The following is a 16,199-nucleotide window of genomic DNA, read 5'->3' on the forward strand; positions in this document are numbered from 1 at the left end:
GGCCTCTGCTGAAGTCAACACTGCTGAAGCGTAGCCTGAAGCCAAGAACCTGGAGCTCAGTCATGCAGTATGCTGGGCTAACCATGGAGACAGAGAATGAAGGCGGTCCTATCTGGCCTTCGCTAAGACCTAGGCTGAAACCACCAATAATTACATTCATATACACACATTTCAGCCTTCCCTTTTGCTTCCAGTAGTTGCTAAAGCTGTTTATAGAGGTGAAAAACAAAAATCCTGTAAGTCCGATAAGCGTGCTAATATCTTTTCCACTGTACTTCATAGCGACAATCAAGACAACACTGTCCCTTTTCCACTCATCTGGGTAAAACAATGCCCAGATGCAATGTTATTTGAGCCATACCTAGATAAAACCAGGCTCATTCATTTACTTTCAGAGCTCAAGTCCAACAAGGAATTTCCTCCTAGCTACATCCCACTCGCTTCTTCCCTGTGGAGTCTTCTCAGCCCTTAAAGAGCTGCTATGCAAGTTAATTAAAAGTCTTATTTCAGCATTTCCTTCACAGTAGAGGCCTCTTCCAGCCAGCTCTTGGGAGCCTGCCAACAGACATATCAGCCAGTAGTACTTAAATCCTTCCACTAAAAAATGCTTCCCTGAAGAGCTTATACCCCAGTTCTGGATGCCTAAGAGAGCTGATCATCAAAATCAAAGAGCTTCTTCAAGAGCTTATGAGTGGTTCTTCTCCATTCTCATGGACTTAAGTGCACTAAAGAGGCTTTTCTCCCCTTGGTCTGGCCCCCACTTAAAAATGAGCAGCTTCAGCACAGGAAATAATATCAGGTGCTGTAAGAGAATGAACAGCTTTGGATGAATCATTTACGGAGCACCAAAAGAAGAGGACCCTTACTGGGTGCTTCCAAAATGCCCAGCATCCACCCATGCTTAACACTGGCTCTGTTATCTGAAGATCTCACTGGAGAATATCTTAATTTAGGGGCAAGGAATGTATTTGCCTACGTGTTCCCAGAGCACAGAGCATAACAGAGGTTTAATTACAGTCCATATAAACTGGTTGTGATGGCAATAGTCAGAGTAACTCATCACAAAGTTTCCACTGAGTTTAACTTTACATCACCCCTGAATGCCACAGCCTTGTAGCTGATATGGTCTTTACCATCTCCTTGTCAAAATGAAAACTTCTAATGTAAAAACACCAGGAGTAAGAGAAGCATAAGCGTACTGCAAGTGCTTGTCAAGGGATCTAAATGCCCCTCTTGTTTATGGAGAACAACGAGCATCACGTAGTTCCCTCTGCAGACAAAATGTCCTCAAAGATTTCCCAAGGCAGGGAGCTGTGGACACCATGGAACCCACTTTGGGACATGTAACTCGTGCTTGTCTGCAGGGATGATTGTGCACGGGGCACAGGGCTGATGAGTGGGACAGGGGACATGCCGGCGGCCTGCCCAGGCTCCTGCACACAACATTCTAGCCCAGAGGCAGAGAGTGGTCCCAGTTGAGTGATAAATCTTTGGCTTGTTTTAAACATCCCGGGTTGCTCCAATGCCCTTTGTTTTCAGTGCATTCTCTTCAAACCCACAAAGAGGCACTGAATTACTCCTGGGAGATCTTGTCGCTGTCCTCTCAGTTCGATCCTTACATTTTTAAGCTCCATCCAAGTCTACCCCCAAGGTGCTAAGTATTCGATCTCACATGCCGAAGAAGTTTGGATTACTCAAAAAACAAAAACAACCCAAATCCACAAACAGTACATTGATGACAACAACCCAGAACACAGTGCAAGGGTTGAAGAAACGCATTTCTCCTCTGGCAGGATGCAGTAATGATTCCTTTCTGGCGGTTCAGAAATGAAGCCAGCACGCTTTACAGGATTTTGCTACCACAAATGAAGAAATCAGTGCGTGATAAGGTTGCACCCAACAAAGAAAACAGCCTTTGAATCCACCAGCAGCTGCCCTCCCAGCAACATCTGTACAGCCCTAGAAAAAGCCCCACGGAAATCCCACCGCTCCTCTTCACTGCCCCAGCTGAGCTCCGCGCAGGAGATGCTTGCTGCTGCCCCTTAGCCAGGGAAAGGGCGCCAGCAAACGCCTCTGGGTCAGGACAGGGTCTGGCCAGGAAATAAACCGTACCCCACTGAAACAGCAGCTCGGGATGCAGCGGCCCACGCTCGGTGGTTTACGACCCACTGCTGCCGGGCTCAGGCACAGTCCGGGGCACCCGAGGACCCGCTACTCCCGGACAGCCGCACGTCCATCAGAGCCCCTCGGGAGCAGCACCTCCAGCAGTCCCTCGCAGGAGGGAAGCGAGACGTCGCTAATGCTAAAAAGGGGGTTCGCCCACTAAGGAAAGCAGGTTTCCTCCGAAGCCCAGCGAGCGCCCGGTCCCCGCTTCCCCACCCTCGCTAAGATGGTGGAGGGCTTCGGCTCGGCCCTCCGGCTCCCGCCCCTCCTGCGAACCACCGAGGGAAGAAGAGGCAGTTCGAAGGGAAAACAAAACATCGCAACCATCGACCTCCTGCGCGGGCAGCGGCGGCGGCTCACTCGTACCCCGGGGCCGCCCCCCAGCCCCCCCCTACCTTCCTCGGCGGCGGCGGGGGGCCGTGCCCCGGCATGGCGGCGTTGCCCGGCGCCGTGCTGGCGGCCTGCGGACGCGCGGCTGGAGGCTCCTCGCCCGCCCCGCCATGCAGCGCCGAGCCGCTGCCGCTGCCCCCGCCGCCGGCACCGGCCCCGAGCCCGGCCCCGGCCGCCCGCCCTCCGCCGCGAGCGCCGCCCCGCTCCGCCCCCGCGGAGCGTCCCGTGTTGGAAGGGACCCGCGACGATCGTATAGGAAGCGAAAAAGCGGCTGCACGTTCAAAAGATGTGGCGCGGGATAGTTTTGTGACTGCGAACGGAAGTGCCCGAAGGAAAGTCCCTGCTTGCTACCGAAACGGCATCGGTTACTCCCGCAGATTTTTATGGTTACTCCCATCAGATACTTATCAACATTGGGAAGATCCTCCCTCAGCCTTCCCGAGGCTGAGCAGTCCCTCTGCTATTCCTCATCAGGGAGATGCTCCAGGCCCCCCACCATCTCATCAGCCCTCTGCTGGGCTCTGTGGAAGGTTGCTGCACAACACTGCACGGGGTCTGGCTCCGTGAGTCATCCACTCACCTGCACAGGGCCATAACCGGCACATGGTTGTGTTTGCACACAATTGAGCTAAAGTAAGGGAAAAGGCTGGTTTGGAAAGTACACGCATTTTTCCTACAGGATTTTAGTTCCAAGGGTACATTAAAAACAGTGCAAGGAGATTTCTTCCCTGAGTAGGTGTGCAGTTTGTAACACACATTCCAAATCGAGCTGTATGCTGGCAATGCTGCTTGAAGTAGGGGTTAGAAGTGTTAGGGTCTTTGAGATCTCTTCCAACCCAGGTGGGAGTTGGACTCTTCTACCAGGTAACAGCAACAGGACAAAAACGGTGGCCTCAACATGCGACAGAGGAGGTTCTGGTCGGGTGGTAGGAAACATTTCTTCTCAGAGAGATCGGTGCTGCGCTGGCACAGGCTGCACGGGGAGGTGCTGCAGCCCCCGTTCCTGGAGGTGTTTGGGAACCGCGTGGATGTGGCGCTAAGGGATGTGCTCAGTGGGCTCGGTGGGGATGGGATGCTGGTTGGACTGGGTGATCTCAGTGGTCTTTTCCCACTTTTCTGATTCTCCATTTCTGTACAGAATGATGACAGCCGTCAAAGGACGCTGCTTTTTGCTCGGGGTTGCTGAATATTCTGCTTATGCCCTCACCCTCGCGGGTCCGGCACCCATGGCGGCGCCCAACAAACACGAGGACGCAGCCGGGGGGGGGCGAGAGCGGTGCCATCCCCGCGCTGCCTCTTTAAGGGGAGCACCACAGCAGCCCGCCTGCAGCGATGGGTCGGCCCTGCCTTCCATCCCCGCCCCGCGGCCCGGTGGCCGTTGGCGGCCGTTGGCGGCCGTTGGCAGCCGTTGGCGGCCGTTGGCGGCGGCGGGCGATGTTGTGGTGTGCCGCGCGGCTGCTCCCCCTGCCCCGCCTGGGCCGGGCCTCCGGAGCGCGGGGGGCGCTGCCCGGGTGGGCGGCGGGGCGCGGCGGGCTGCGGGCCCGGTGCTGGGCTGCCGGGGCCTTGGCGGTGCCCGCCGCAGCCGGGCTGCGAGACGGGCCAGGGAGGTGGCAGGCGGCCGGCCGGCCGGTGTGGGCTGCGGAGCGCTGCCCGGAGCAGCCGGCCCGGGGTTTGCTGTGGCGGCTGGGCCTGGTGCTGCGGCTGGGCCTCCGGGCTTGCGTGCTGCTGCTGCGCTTCGGGCCCCTTCTGCTGCTCTACCCGCTGAGCCTCCTGCGGCCCGGCCTGGCCGTCCTGTGGCTGCGGCTGCTGCGGAGGGCGGCCGAGGCCGCCGGGCCCACCTGCATCAAGCTGGGCCAGTGGGCCAGCACCCGTAGGGATCTCTTCTCCGAGGCCTTCTGCGATGAGTTTTCCAAGCTGCACGTTGAGGTGAGCCCGCACCCCTGGGGCCACACCGACGAGCTCCTGAGGAAGGCTTTTGGAGAGGACTGGAGGAGCGTCCTTACGTTTCCCAGCCAGGAGCCTGTCGGCTCAGGCTGCGTGGCACAGGTGTATAAAGCCTATGTCGATCTCATGGCTATTGCTGACCCCCCAGCCAAGGGGCTGGCACGGAGCTCTGAGTTACGGTCTGTGTTTGAGGCGTGGGAAGTGTCGTCAGGCCTCAGAGGCCTCTTCAGGTGGCTGAGAAGGAGGAAGAGCGAGGGGATGTGGGAGGAGAGGAGTGAGGCTGAGCTGAGCCCCTTTGGTTGCTCCCTAAGAAGTCCTGAAAGTGGAACGTCCCGCGTGGAGCGAGTGGTTGCACCAATTCCGCCATCAGCCAGGCACCTCACACCTGTAGCTGTTAAAGTAAGTGGCACATCTTACTGGCAGACCTGTGAATTTAGAGCACACAGAACAAGACAAGGAAGGTGGTTGTTCCAGTGGAGGAGAGTTGGCTGGATAAGACCAAGTAGAGTGAGAGGGGTGATGCTCTTTCTCTCCTCGTGTTCTTTTGGAGTTCTGGATCCAGCCAGCTGCAATCCAGGCAGTGGTGGTCCCAGCTCTTCTGAGCGCCAGTATGCACCCTCCCTATAGTACCGTTTGACATGCCACCTGGATGCCAAAAATTACCAGGGCCTGATGTATTTTAAGAGAATGAATATAAATCTTGGTTTCACATTTCAGAAAATGAGACCTGTTCTTCCCTCATATGGAGAAATCTGGAACAGTTATGTTCTTCCCAGCAAAACTTATTTAAAGAAATTTTACGCTGGAGCTGTTCCAAATACTAGTCCATACTACATGGCAAGAAGAGGGCAGAAGGATGGAAGCAAGGGGAAATGGCATTGGGTGGAATTGTAGGCTCTGGGACAGAGATTTTCCCTTTGAAAATTTTGGAGTGTTTATTCACAGCTTAATCCATGGCAAAATAACAGTTATTCTGAGGACCGTCTGGTGAAGCCTTGTTAGCCCCCAGATAGATCATTGTAGTTGATAGAAATGGACTGTCACTTTTACAGTGTTCTGGGAGTTGACCGTGCCACCATTTTTTTCCCATGCAGGTCCTGCACCCAGGGCTAGTCCACCAAGTCCAGATGGATCTGTTTCTCATGAAGCTGGGTAGCTACATCATTGGACTTCTCCCTGGATTCAAGTGGCTCAGTTTGACAGAGGTTGTGGAAGAATTTGAGAAACTTATGCTTCAGCAGGTTTGTGCAGTGCCACTTACTGAAATTAAACTGTTTCTTGCTATTGATTGGCTCTAACTCCATCCATATTGTTACTTTTTAAAGGATTAGATGAACGTTTGGTTGTCCTTCAATTATGATTTCACGTAATCAAGCACTTCAAATACTGCACAGGAAAACTTACATGCACACGGTATAAGCAAAGGAACAGAGAATCTTAACAATCTTTAGGAGACTTACAAATTTGTTCTATGATTTGAAGTATATTTTCTAGCAAACTGGATCAGCAGGTTAGTGTAACTGCAGTCATTTTTGCAGGGTCATGACAGAAAGCTGAACACTGGTGAAAGACCTCTCTAGAGGAAAAGAATCTCTGAATGAGTGCTCACTTGTGTTTTTCTCTCTTATCCTACATTTACAATCTGGTTGTGCTGGTCGTGTTTCTTAGCCTTGAGGTATACGTATTACAATAATTAATACCCTCTTAAATGAGTCAGTATTCTATATTGTATCATCATCAGACTCATAGTATGAGTGAAGTTGAACTTTGCAAGTAGCTCTGTTCACAAAGAGCTGAAATATCCCTGCTACCAAATTCACAAAGATTTTGCTACAGAGTTAATTGCTTTTATGGTTCTGTTAAACTGTTACCTGCTAATTTCATTTTTGTGTCTAGGAACTGAAGAGTCTGAGTCTTAAATTTTGAAAACTTGAACTGTTCTCTATTAGTGCAAGAAATCTACTCAACAATCCATGTTGTAAGCTGTATTCATATGGGGCTGAAGGTCGTTAGGACTAGTTTAGTGGGACAGAACTCTTGCTGGATTCTGAAAAGTCCATATAAGGAGAGTATGTCATTGGCCTGTTGTCATTTTTCATTTCTCTTTGAAAGGACAGGGAGTATGTCTGGGATATTTCCTAATGCCAGGTGAGAGAAGTGAAGCAAGGTTATCTTTTCTCCCATGTCCTTGAGCAGCAGTGGTGGACAGGAGAACGTACAAGAACACTGTTGGGCAGGAGCCTTGGGTCAAGGCACTGAATCACCGAAGAGCTGTGGCTAGGGCTTTTCACAGTGTGTTATTTTGTATGTGTTATGTTTAATTTCTTCCTGCTCCAGCTGCCCATCAGTGTTAATTGAGGCTAGGGCTGCAGTTCTTCTAACTTGCCAGCCTGCCTCGCTATTTAGACAGTAAACTTTGGTTCAGGATCCATCTCACCCTTGAAAATAAGGCAGTCCTGGACCTTTCTGAAACACTGTTCCTATGGTATTTCTTGGGTATTTTTGAGGTGCTGGGTTGTGCACCACTCATTACTCAATCTTTTACTGTGCTCTCCCTTCAGGAAGACTATAAGCTTGTAAGAAGCATCACTATTTTGTTTTAATTCTGGCTTTCTAACCATGTTTGTTGGTACTGTGCGCTGCACTGTACAGGCATATCCTAATGAAAGGTCCTGAAGATCTAATTGCATCTAATAGCATTCCCAATCTCCTTTTTCTCCCTTGAGATTGACTTGCACTACGAAGCCAGAAATCTGGAGCGATTCCGACAGAATTTCGTAGATGTTGATTTTGTGAAGTTCCCAACTCCTGTTCGCCCTTTGGTGACAGCAGATGTTCTAGTGGAAACATTTGAGGTAAGAATTGCACAGTCTGGGAACAGCAGTCATAGGCAGGAGGATGCTCTTACTTAAAGAGATTGGTGTCCTTCTTCAGTGTCTCTTCTACTGTCTTTGCAAACAGTGTATCCCAGAAGACAGGTGGTGGACAGCTCCATATAGAACTAAACACTTGGCCTGAAACCAAGCTGACCACCAATGTAGAATGTCCAGCCACCATGTCCTTGCCTGTGCTTTGCAAACCAACGCCACCTTCCAGCTCTCCTCTGGGGTGGGTCAAAGCTCAGAGCTCAGTAACACAACACTTTTCTGATGCTTGCCTCACTTTCCTTGTGGATGTTTGAGTCATAGACCAAAGCTACTCTCAGCCATAGTTTTTGTGCATGCAATTCTGGCAAGGGTCTCTTGCCCCAGGCTATGCCGCACACTTTCTCTAAAGAACAAACCCTTGATGTTCTCACGTTTACCATCTCATTAGGTACAGTTGCAGTGAGCTGGTCCTTTCTAGGTTATTTGTACTTCCTTATCTCTCAGCACCTAGGTAAAGTTATGATTACATGTAGGACACAAAGGTATATTTGATTCCACTTTTTTTTTCTTCTTTTTCTTACCAGGAGAGCGAGCCTATTTCACGCTACCTGCACACAGAGGTTGCCACAGAACTGAGGCAGAGACTCGCAAAGATGGGCATGGACATGCTCCTAAAGATGGTAGGCACTTGACAGAGGCTGGAAGTGAAGGTTCTTTTCCTGCAGAATCGTTTCTATTGGGGTAATAGGACACTGTAGCTAAGGAGAGAACCTCTTTGCTCCCGCATCTTCACCACATGGACTCAAGACACATCTGTGCCTTTTGGAGCCAGCCCATGGATGTCAGGTACTGTGATAGCTCAGGACTTGGGCTGCCAGCTGCACTGTACAGCTCCTGAGCTGACAGAGGGAGGGTCCATGCTTCACATGCAGTGTAAGACATGACTTAGTAAAGCCTGAACTATGTACACCACTGCTGTAGGCTTTGATGTGGAGCACCTTTAGCTGCAGAAGGGAGATGGTAGGGTCCCACTGTAAAATGTGGTCAGAGCATTGCTTACCAAACCCATTGATCCATTTAATGAATATTCATTCACAGTTGCCCAGATGCTGTTAAGTGCAATGTAATTAGTAGATACCACGCTCTGCAGAGGCTGTGGATGCAAATCACAAGGAAAAGAGATGGGGTAGGAGTAAATGACTGAATAACCTAAAACTACCTTTTTATAAGTTTTAGCTTTTAATTCAACTTCTGACTGTCTAGTTCTTTCATGGCCCAGATAAGAAAAAATATTCTGGAAAGGCATGCTGAGAGGTGAGCCAATTGACTTGTGAGGAGCCATGAGAACTAGCAGGGAAGAGCTGCAAATAACCTTGGTATTGAGCAAGAGAGCAGTGAGCGTCAGGTAGAATTCAGTTGGTACTTGCAATATCGTGCTGAGGCAACAGGGAAGCTTGCTGTTTTAACTTCACGTGGTGTGGTAGCTTGAAATAGCTTTTACTACTCAGAGAAGCAATGGTAGAACTACAATGGGTAGTTTTATGCTTATGTTAGATTTAATGGTTTAGGAGCAAAGCAAAAAGGAAAAAAGAAAGCCAGCAAATGTTAGGACTAAAAAAGAGAAAGAATTGCAGAGCAAAGAAGCAATGTTATAGCCAAATGTAAAATAAATACCCATCTCTTGGATATTCCTCAGTTCTAATCCCTCACTGTCCAGCATCTTCCCTTTCAAGGGCTGCAGTGGAACTAAGGGTGCAGAGGGGGGGCAGCCAGGATGATTGCCAGTGTGGAATGGCATCTATGTAGGAATGCTGAAATAATTAGGACTCTCAGTTCTGAAAAGCACAGAAATCACAGCAGCTTCTGATAAAAATGACATGGGTATATGAGAGTTAATATGGATCTATTGTTTGTAATTTCTTAGAACAATTACATGGATATGAAATTATCAGAGGTTGTATTTTTTTTTTTCAAGCAGTGCTCCCAAAAACCTCCTATTTTCATATTCTTGTAATTACTTACGTGAGAATTAGACAAATGCATAGGTGAAGAGATCTACTAAGTACAAAATAATCTGCTTGGGGTAGGCCATCCTGCAGCCTCAGATTGCCAGAAATATTGGTGGAAAAGCATTACCTTGTGCTTGCCCTCTTGCTGCTGCTTCCTACTGCTATCAGAGACAGGGTAGTGCTGTATACATTTGTTTCCTCTTCTAACTTATTTTTAACTTATTTTCCTTACTTTTCAATACAGCTGTAATGTAGGTCGATGTGCTAGACTAGACAAATCTATCCATGCACTAAACCCCATACCAATGAATGGCAAAGTTACTGTGTTACTTGTTGCCATGGCCCACCACCCTATACCCAGTGCAGGGCTAATTGCTGGAGAGAGCTGCCTGCTGGAGCTTGTTGCTGTTGTACCTTACCTCTCACAGATGTGCAGGATGGCTTCATGCAGCTCTGCTGACTCTCCAGAGTAGCACTCACACTCTTCCAACCCAGTTGATCTTTGGCAGAAGCCGTTTGCTTTGTTGCTGCCTAAGATGTCACATGTTAACAGCAGTAGAAAACAGACTGCATGAATCCCTGCTGTTTGCCTGGGGCTTGGTGCGGGCAGGTTTGGTAGGAATCAGCTGCTCTAAGACTTGCTCATCTTTTAGGTCTTTGTTGACAACTTTGTCCATGCTGACTTGCACCCTGGGAACATCCTTGTGCAAGGCACAGCCAGTGTCAGCACCAGCTGCAAAGAGCAGACGGCCATCGTGGACCTGTGTGACACGCTCATTGTGGAAGTGCAGCCACCCTTCAGGCAGCTCTGCCTGGTGCTGCTGGATGCGGGCATCGTGGCAGAACTGCAGAGCGCCGACATGCAGAACTTCAGAGCAGTTTTCACAGCTGTGGTCCAGGGCCAGGTGAGGCCTGTTCGTGGTGTTAGGTAGTTGAGGCTGGTGGGGAAGGGAAACATCTAGAGAGCCTGGTGGCCAAATTGTAGTTCTCTGTTCTCCAGGAGGGCAGAATATACTTGCTAGCTTGGAAAACCTACCAGACAGAGATAAGATGCTCACCTAAAGCAACAGGCTACTGAAATAGAGCGAGTTCAGTTGGCCAGGAGACTGAATGTGTTTGACAGAAAGCGGCCACTGCCCCTCTTGGGTTTAGAGTGCTTCTGGTACCACTTAAGCTGCCTGGGGGTTGCTTATAGAATCATTTGAGTTTTGTGACGCTTCCTCTATCTGGAGGAAGAAGGCTTCATAAACATGCTCCACCTGGTCAGGCAGCCAGTAGTAGACCCTATCCACAATGCTCCCTTTGTTGTCTCTCTCACCCCTAACTTTTGACTCGCTCATGGCTGTTCTTCAAGGGTAGCTCTTCACACACTCTTCCTTTCCTGATATGGGGGATAATGCCTTCTCCCTTCCTTCTTCACCTGTCCCTTCTGAACAGCTTGTAGCCATCAATAACCACACTCCAGTCATGGAAATCATGCCAATGGGTTTCAGTGACAGCAACTACATCATGCTTTTCTAGTAGTGTGGCGTCTTCCAGCTCTTCCTGTTTGTTTCCCTGTGCTGTATGCATTGGTTTAGAGGCACTTCAGCTGAGTAGCTGGTCTTGTTATCTTCTTGGAGGATAACTCCTTAATTCCTTTGAAGTGTTTCCCTGTGGCCTTCTCCTGTTGTCTCCGTGGTCCCTGGCTTGTTTTTAAGATTTCAGTTGTGCAGCAATGTTGCCAGCACATTTTAGGGCAGCAGGTTGAGGGTCCCACTAGTACTGTCTCCCTCTAACCTAGTTGTACAGTCCCATGTTTTACTGTGGGCAGACTCATCCTCCCTTCATCCCCGTTTTCCCTTCAAACCTAGTTTAATGCCTTGCAAATGAGCCTTGCTAATTTTTTTCCTGTGGATTGTCTTCCACCTTTGAGAGAGGTGAAACTCAGCTGGTTCCTGCAAGCATGGTGTCATCTAGGCCATCCCGTTGTCAAAATACCCCAAGTATTGGTGGCAGCACCAGCCAGGAAGCCACGTTTTTATAGACTGGATCGTTCAATTTATTTCAATGTCCTTACCCAGTACAGGAAGCAGAGGAGATGATCTGTGCCCTCAATTCCTTTAGCTGATGTCCCAGGGCCCTGAAGTCCCTTTTGATGGCTTTGAACTGTGTGTAGCTACTTCACTGCTCCCCACAGTAGTAGGAGTAGTAGTAGTGTAAAGTGATCTGTTGGCTATACCAGGCTAGGAGGTTTCCTGGGGAAGTCCTTTACCCAAGCCTTAGGGAGGCAGTAGACTTCTCTAAGAAGAGAATCTGCCTGAAATAATAGGTGTTCAGTCCCCTGCAGGGAGGAGACACCTACAACTAATACCTGCCTCTTTTTTGAGGATGTAAGCTTGATACTGGGTCAAGGAAGGCTTTTCTAGTTTTGATTTTGTTGGTTCTTCTAGTGTAGGTAGACATCACCTACAGACAGGGAGGCATTCCAGCTCCAGAGCCTCATACCTGTTGCATGAAAGCACCTGTGGGTGTGGAGTGAGCAAAGAGCCCCAGGCATGGACTTGCCTCCATCCACTCCTCTTGTTTGAGCTCTTGGCTTCAGGCTGGCAATGAGGGGATGCATGCTGCCACCGATCTTGTGTGCGCTTCTGCAGTAGAACTTGTCTTTGTGGTGGCAGAGTGTTGTTCCACTGCTGCTCCTTCTTTTTTTGGCCCCATGACACACTTTAACCTTTAATCTACTGAGGCCCATCCTGTCGTGCCAGACTTCTCAGCTACTAAGCAAAAGCTGTGAACATTTGATTACCCATCCCTCATGGCTCATGTTGGGTCTATTAAATAATCTACAGGTGAAAAACTTCTACATCAAATCTCATAGCAAAACCCAGAGCTTCTGGCTCTATCCGCTGCTGTGAGACTTCTCTTCCTAGAAGAGCTATAATGCTTCTCACAAGTGAAGCTTGTATACTGCTCTTCCTTGAGTGTGCTGGCATCATCTCTTTCCTCCACAGTGTAAATGGAAGGCTGAACTTAGTCCATAGAGAAAGATTAGAGGATGCTCTTCATTACACCTTTATCTGCTCTTCTAGTCCTGTGGGCTTCCTTTTTCTCCTTGAAACTTCTGACTGAGAGATTTTTTTTTTTTAATGTATCCTCCCCTAAAAGAAAAACAGAGCAAGGTTTTGCCAGATATTAATACTTCTGGCCCAATTCTGGTCTTTCTGCACCTGCTTCTGTTGGTTGTCTGGATGTCTGACTGGAACGGGAGAGAGTAGCCCTGGGAGTTCTCCCTGCAGTGTGTCTCCTCCAGGAACCTTTGCAGCAGAGGTCTTCCAGGGTTGACGTGCAGCTCCCTGTAGACCTGCTGGTAACAGTGATCTAGTTCTGCTGATTCTTCTTTCCACTTGTTTCGCAGGGGGAGAAAGTGGCAGAATTGATTCTTCATCATGCCCGGGCCAACCAATGCCAGGATATTGAGCAATTCAAAGCTGAGATGGCAGAACTAGTGACCAAAGTTCGCAGGAACACCATTGCTCTAGGAAAGGCAAGTCCATAAACTGTATCCCGCCCTCAGGTAGCTGTACTACAGTGCAGCTTGGCTTTTAAAGTGGGCCAGGTGGAAAGGCCAGCAATGATCCTGTCAGCACCACGCACTACTTGGAGCTTTAGCATCTCAGATGGAGTAAAGTCTCTAAAATCCTTTTTTAATTCCTTGTAACTCAAAAAGAAACCATGTGTTTAGTTCCATTCTTAAGATCTCTAACACCTACAGTCCTCTGAGGAGTCACTAAACCTGATGTTACAGCTTGCAACCTTTTGGTTAAGGCCAGCCTGACATTTCAGAGAACGTAGTAGAGTTATTGAGGAAATTAATGCCCACCATGTACTTCTGAGAGATGTTTTCAGCCCTGCTTGGGCTGGCAAATAAAACCATGGGTCAGAGCTGAACTCCTTATCCTGGGCAGGGTGGGAAGGATCACACCTTGTTGGCTGTCCTCAGCCCTGTAGTCTTATCCCACCTCTAACACGGTTGCACTTTGAATCCTACCTGTCATGCGTGTGGCTCAGTCTTCTTGAATACAGGTACTCTGAACAGCCATTAATTTCTCCTTTTGTGTTCTAGCTCCAGGTGGCAAATCTCCTCTCAAGCGTGTTTAAATTACTGATGACGCATAAGGTGAGCAGCTGTCACAGTCTGCTTTCAGCAGCTGGAAGTTCACTGGGGAGGGAGAGGCACTGGGCTGACAAGGAGGGGGACCATGATTGTAATTTCTTAGTGCCTGGTGTACCTTGATGCAGCTGTAGTGCCTGGCTGGGAGCTGTTTGTGTCTGGGCTGAGCAGAGGCCTGTTTCCTCTGTGATGTGTGGAGTTCTTTTGTGGCCTTTCAGAAGGTGAGTTGCCCCTTACCCAACTGGATGTGTTCAATTAGGCTGGATACTGTCACATCAGTAGTAGTGAGTAATTCTTCTGCTACTGTAGCATGGAGAATTATATGGAAATGAGAAAGAAACTTTTGGATTGTCTTAGGGTGCTTCCCCTGAAACTATGTTCTTATTTTCTGACTGCTGCTGGATTTCAGAATGTTCTGAATCTCCAAGCAATGAAGTTGTAGTACAGTTCCTGATGTGCTTAAGCCCTTCCCTGCTTCAGCCCTTCCCCCTGACTTAGCCAGAGCTAGAACCTCTGTGAAATGAGCTCAGAAGGTCCAATGTCTCTTGTATTTCTAGGTGAAGCTTGAAAGCAATTTTGCTTCCATCATCTTTGCCATCATGGTTCTGGAAGGTCTTGGTCGGTCACTGGACCCTGAACTGGACATTCTAGAGGCAGCTAAACCACTGCTCATCAGAACTGCAGCTTCTGTCCTGGAATAGACTCCTGTGGCTGCTGCCCTCTCGTGGTGCCGGGTTACCTGTGGTGCCTGTGAGCTGACGGGAGGAAGCTAAAGGTGAGAACAGCTTCATGTGTCACAGGGAAGTGCCCCGTGGTGATAACCCTCCACACTCTGCCTTCAGTCTATCAGCCAAGCACCAGGCATGGGATCTTCATGAGCACTGTTTCAGAAGCCTTCCTCTTCCAGGAAGATTTTGCACATGTGGAGAGTTCTGACTCTTACAATTATGCAGTTCTATGAGCTAATATGCTGTGGTAGTTTTTAACTGACATATCATGTAGTCTGTGTGTAAAAGATCACTGCAGGCTGATGAGGAAAGCAGTCTTACTTGCCTAAAAGTCTTTTAAGATGTTCAGTGATCAAATTTGTTTTGAAATAAATTAGGTTAAATATCAATTTGCTGACTGATGTAAGAGATGATGTTCTGATGCTACCTAAGCAAGTAATTCAGGCTGAAAAAAAATCCAATAAGCCTTTCTGTCTTTTATACTTCTACTTTTATTGTAGAAGTGCCCTGAGTTCCTGCATGGAGCAGTCTGTTCTTGGTCATTTTGGATGACAGACTGGTATATTGATATATAATTTTTTTTTTAAACTACACTGTATAATATATGTATGGCAGAAAAACCAATTCCATAATAAAAACAACTTTTGGGAATACTTGTTCTGCTCCTAGTTTTTGCTGAAGCATAAAAAAAAAGTCTCCTCACTTCTCTGTCTTTCCCTCCCTCCCAGCCCTCACCCAGCCTAAACTCACATGTGGGGGCTTGGTTTGCTTTCTCCTTGGGCAGTTTGCAAAACAAGGAGTCCGTCCAGAAAGTTTTCCTAAAGAACGGAAAACACTGTGAATGTTTAAATTAAATAATTAAAGCCAACAGATGAGCTAGATCATACAGCTTTTACGGTCAGTAATTTTAATGAAATTCTTAATGTTATTTTATGGCCTTATTTTTTATGGTGAGAAACAAAGCCTATGAATGATCAGAAATATTGCCATGCTAAATGTATTCCCTGATATGCTTCACGTGGAACTGCAGCTGCACACAGCTCTCTGCTGTTGCCTGTTCTCAGCTGGTTAAGCAACGAAGAGAAAGCACGCATGCAGATGATCTGTTTAATGGCAGTTATAAAATGATGATTAATGATATATAAATGAAGTCTGACAAATTGATTTACAAGTCTGCTCTGTGTATTTCGTGTGCTTCAATCACTAAGTACTCCATTTCCAAATGTTTGCGGATAAAAAGCAGCAGCAGAGTTTAATGGTAGCTTTCAAACTGTAGGCTTGAGTCTAAGCAGGCTTAAACTCAAAGCTAGGTATGTTATTGTCATAAATAGTGTGTGATTTTGAGTAAAATAACTGTCTTCATTAACAAACAAAAAAAGCAGAGGAAGCAACCTCTGAACTTCACATTGAAGAAAATGTCCTTGTGCTGCCAGCACCCCATCACCCACTAGTGTGCGTGCCCCACTGCATGGCTGTGCCCAGTGGGTGCCAGGCTCAGGCACAGCACTGCAAACGTGTGCAGTCTGGGCTCAGTTCCCATCTATCATGCAGCTCTTAGGCACAACCACCAACAGCAAATTTCAGCCAACTTTATCCCGAGGTTGAACAGAGCTTAAACCAAATGCTTTAAGACCTTAATTTTAAAACAATAACAAAAACTCAAAGTGTTCACCTTAGGTTTAGGTTTATCTTTGTTTTCTATTGCATTTTTTAAAACATAAACCTCAGGATGGATCATGCTTATTATGGATCCCAAAGTAACAAATATTCCTTTTAGCTATGAAGACCTTAGAAGAGCTTGTAACCACCTGGATGGGAGACCTAGCTTTTAAACTTCATTTTGTGGGGGAAAGTGAAACGCATAACCCCTCAGTTATCTCTGGAGGAACACCATCAGAGATGTAACGCTAAGAAACTGTTAGCCATGCAACAGATTAAGCAGGAT

At 48.0% G+C, this 16,199-nt stretch overlaps 2 protein-coding genes across 3 annotated transcripts in view; one reads left to right on the forward strand and one right to left on the reverse strand.

The window, feature by feature from the left end:
• DENND2A (DENN domain containing 2A) overlaps positions 1-2,704 on the reverse strand; it is a 55,988-nt gene extending 53,284 nt beyond the window's left edge. Inside the window, exon 1 of one of the 2 annotated variants that reach the window (XM_065743172.1) lies at positions 2,559-2,704. In XM_065743172.1, the coding sequence (XP_065599244.1) occupies positions 2,559-2,665 (107 nt within the window). In that variant the 5' untranslated portion in view covers positions 2,666-2,704. The remainder of the gene's footprint in view (positions 1-2,558) is intronic. The other variant, XM_065743173.1, reaches the window with a different exon arrangement.
• Positions 2,705-3,451: 747 nt separating this feature from the next.
• On the forward strand, positions 3,452-14,364 carry ADCK2 (aarF domain containing kinase 2). The gene is made up of 10 exons (XM_065743452.1): positions 3,452-3,614; positions 3,804-3,941; positions 3,977-4,896; positions 5,592-5,738; positions 7,224-7,352; positions 7,949-8,044; positions 10,027-10,278; positions 12,771-12,899; positions 13,479-13,532; positions 14,084-14,364. Exons 1-10 carry the CDS (start codon positions 3,452-3,454, stop codon positions 14,225-14,227), a joined length of 2,172 nt encoding a protein of 723 aa, XP_065599524.1. The 3' UTR covers positions 14,228-14,364.
• The last annotated feature ends 1,835 nt before the right edge of the window (positions 14,365-16,199 follow it).

Source organism: Cyrtonyx montezumae, unplaced genomic scaffold (assembly GCF_038088225.1).
Source record: "Cyrtonyx montezumae isolate F1298 unplaced genomic scaffold, pur_monq_1.0 scaffold_3, whole genome shotgun sequence".
Classification (NCBI taxonomy): Eukaryota; Metazoa; Chordata; class Aves; order Galliformes; family Odontophoridae; genus Cyrtonyx; species Cyrtonyx montezumae.

Bases quoted from the DNA above. Each gene is read 5' to 3' on its own strand.
- ADCK2 (XM_065743452.1), top strand. From the start codon at position 3,452: ATGCGACAGAGGAGGTTCTGGTCGGGTGGTAGGAAACATTTCTTCTCA. The intron at 5,739-7,223 runs GTTTGTGCAGTG...TTCTCCCTTGAG, and splicing joins AGAAACTTATGCTTCAGCAG to ATTGACTTGCACTACGAAGC. The intron at 7,353-7,948 runs GTAAGAATTGCA...TTTTCTTACCAG, and splicing joins TTCTAGTGGAAACATTTGAG to GAGAGCGAGCCTATTTCACG.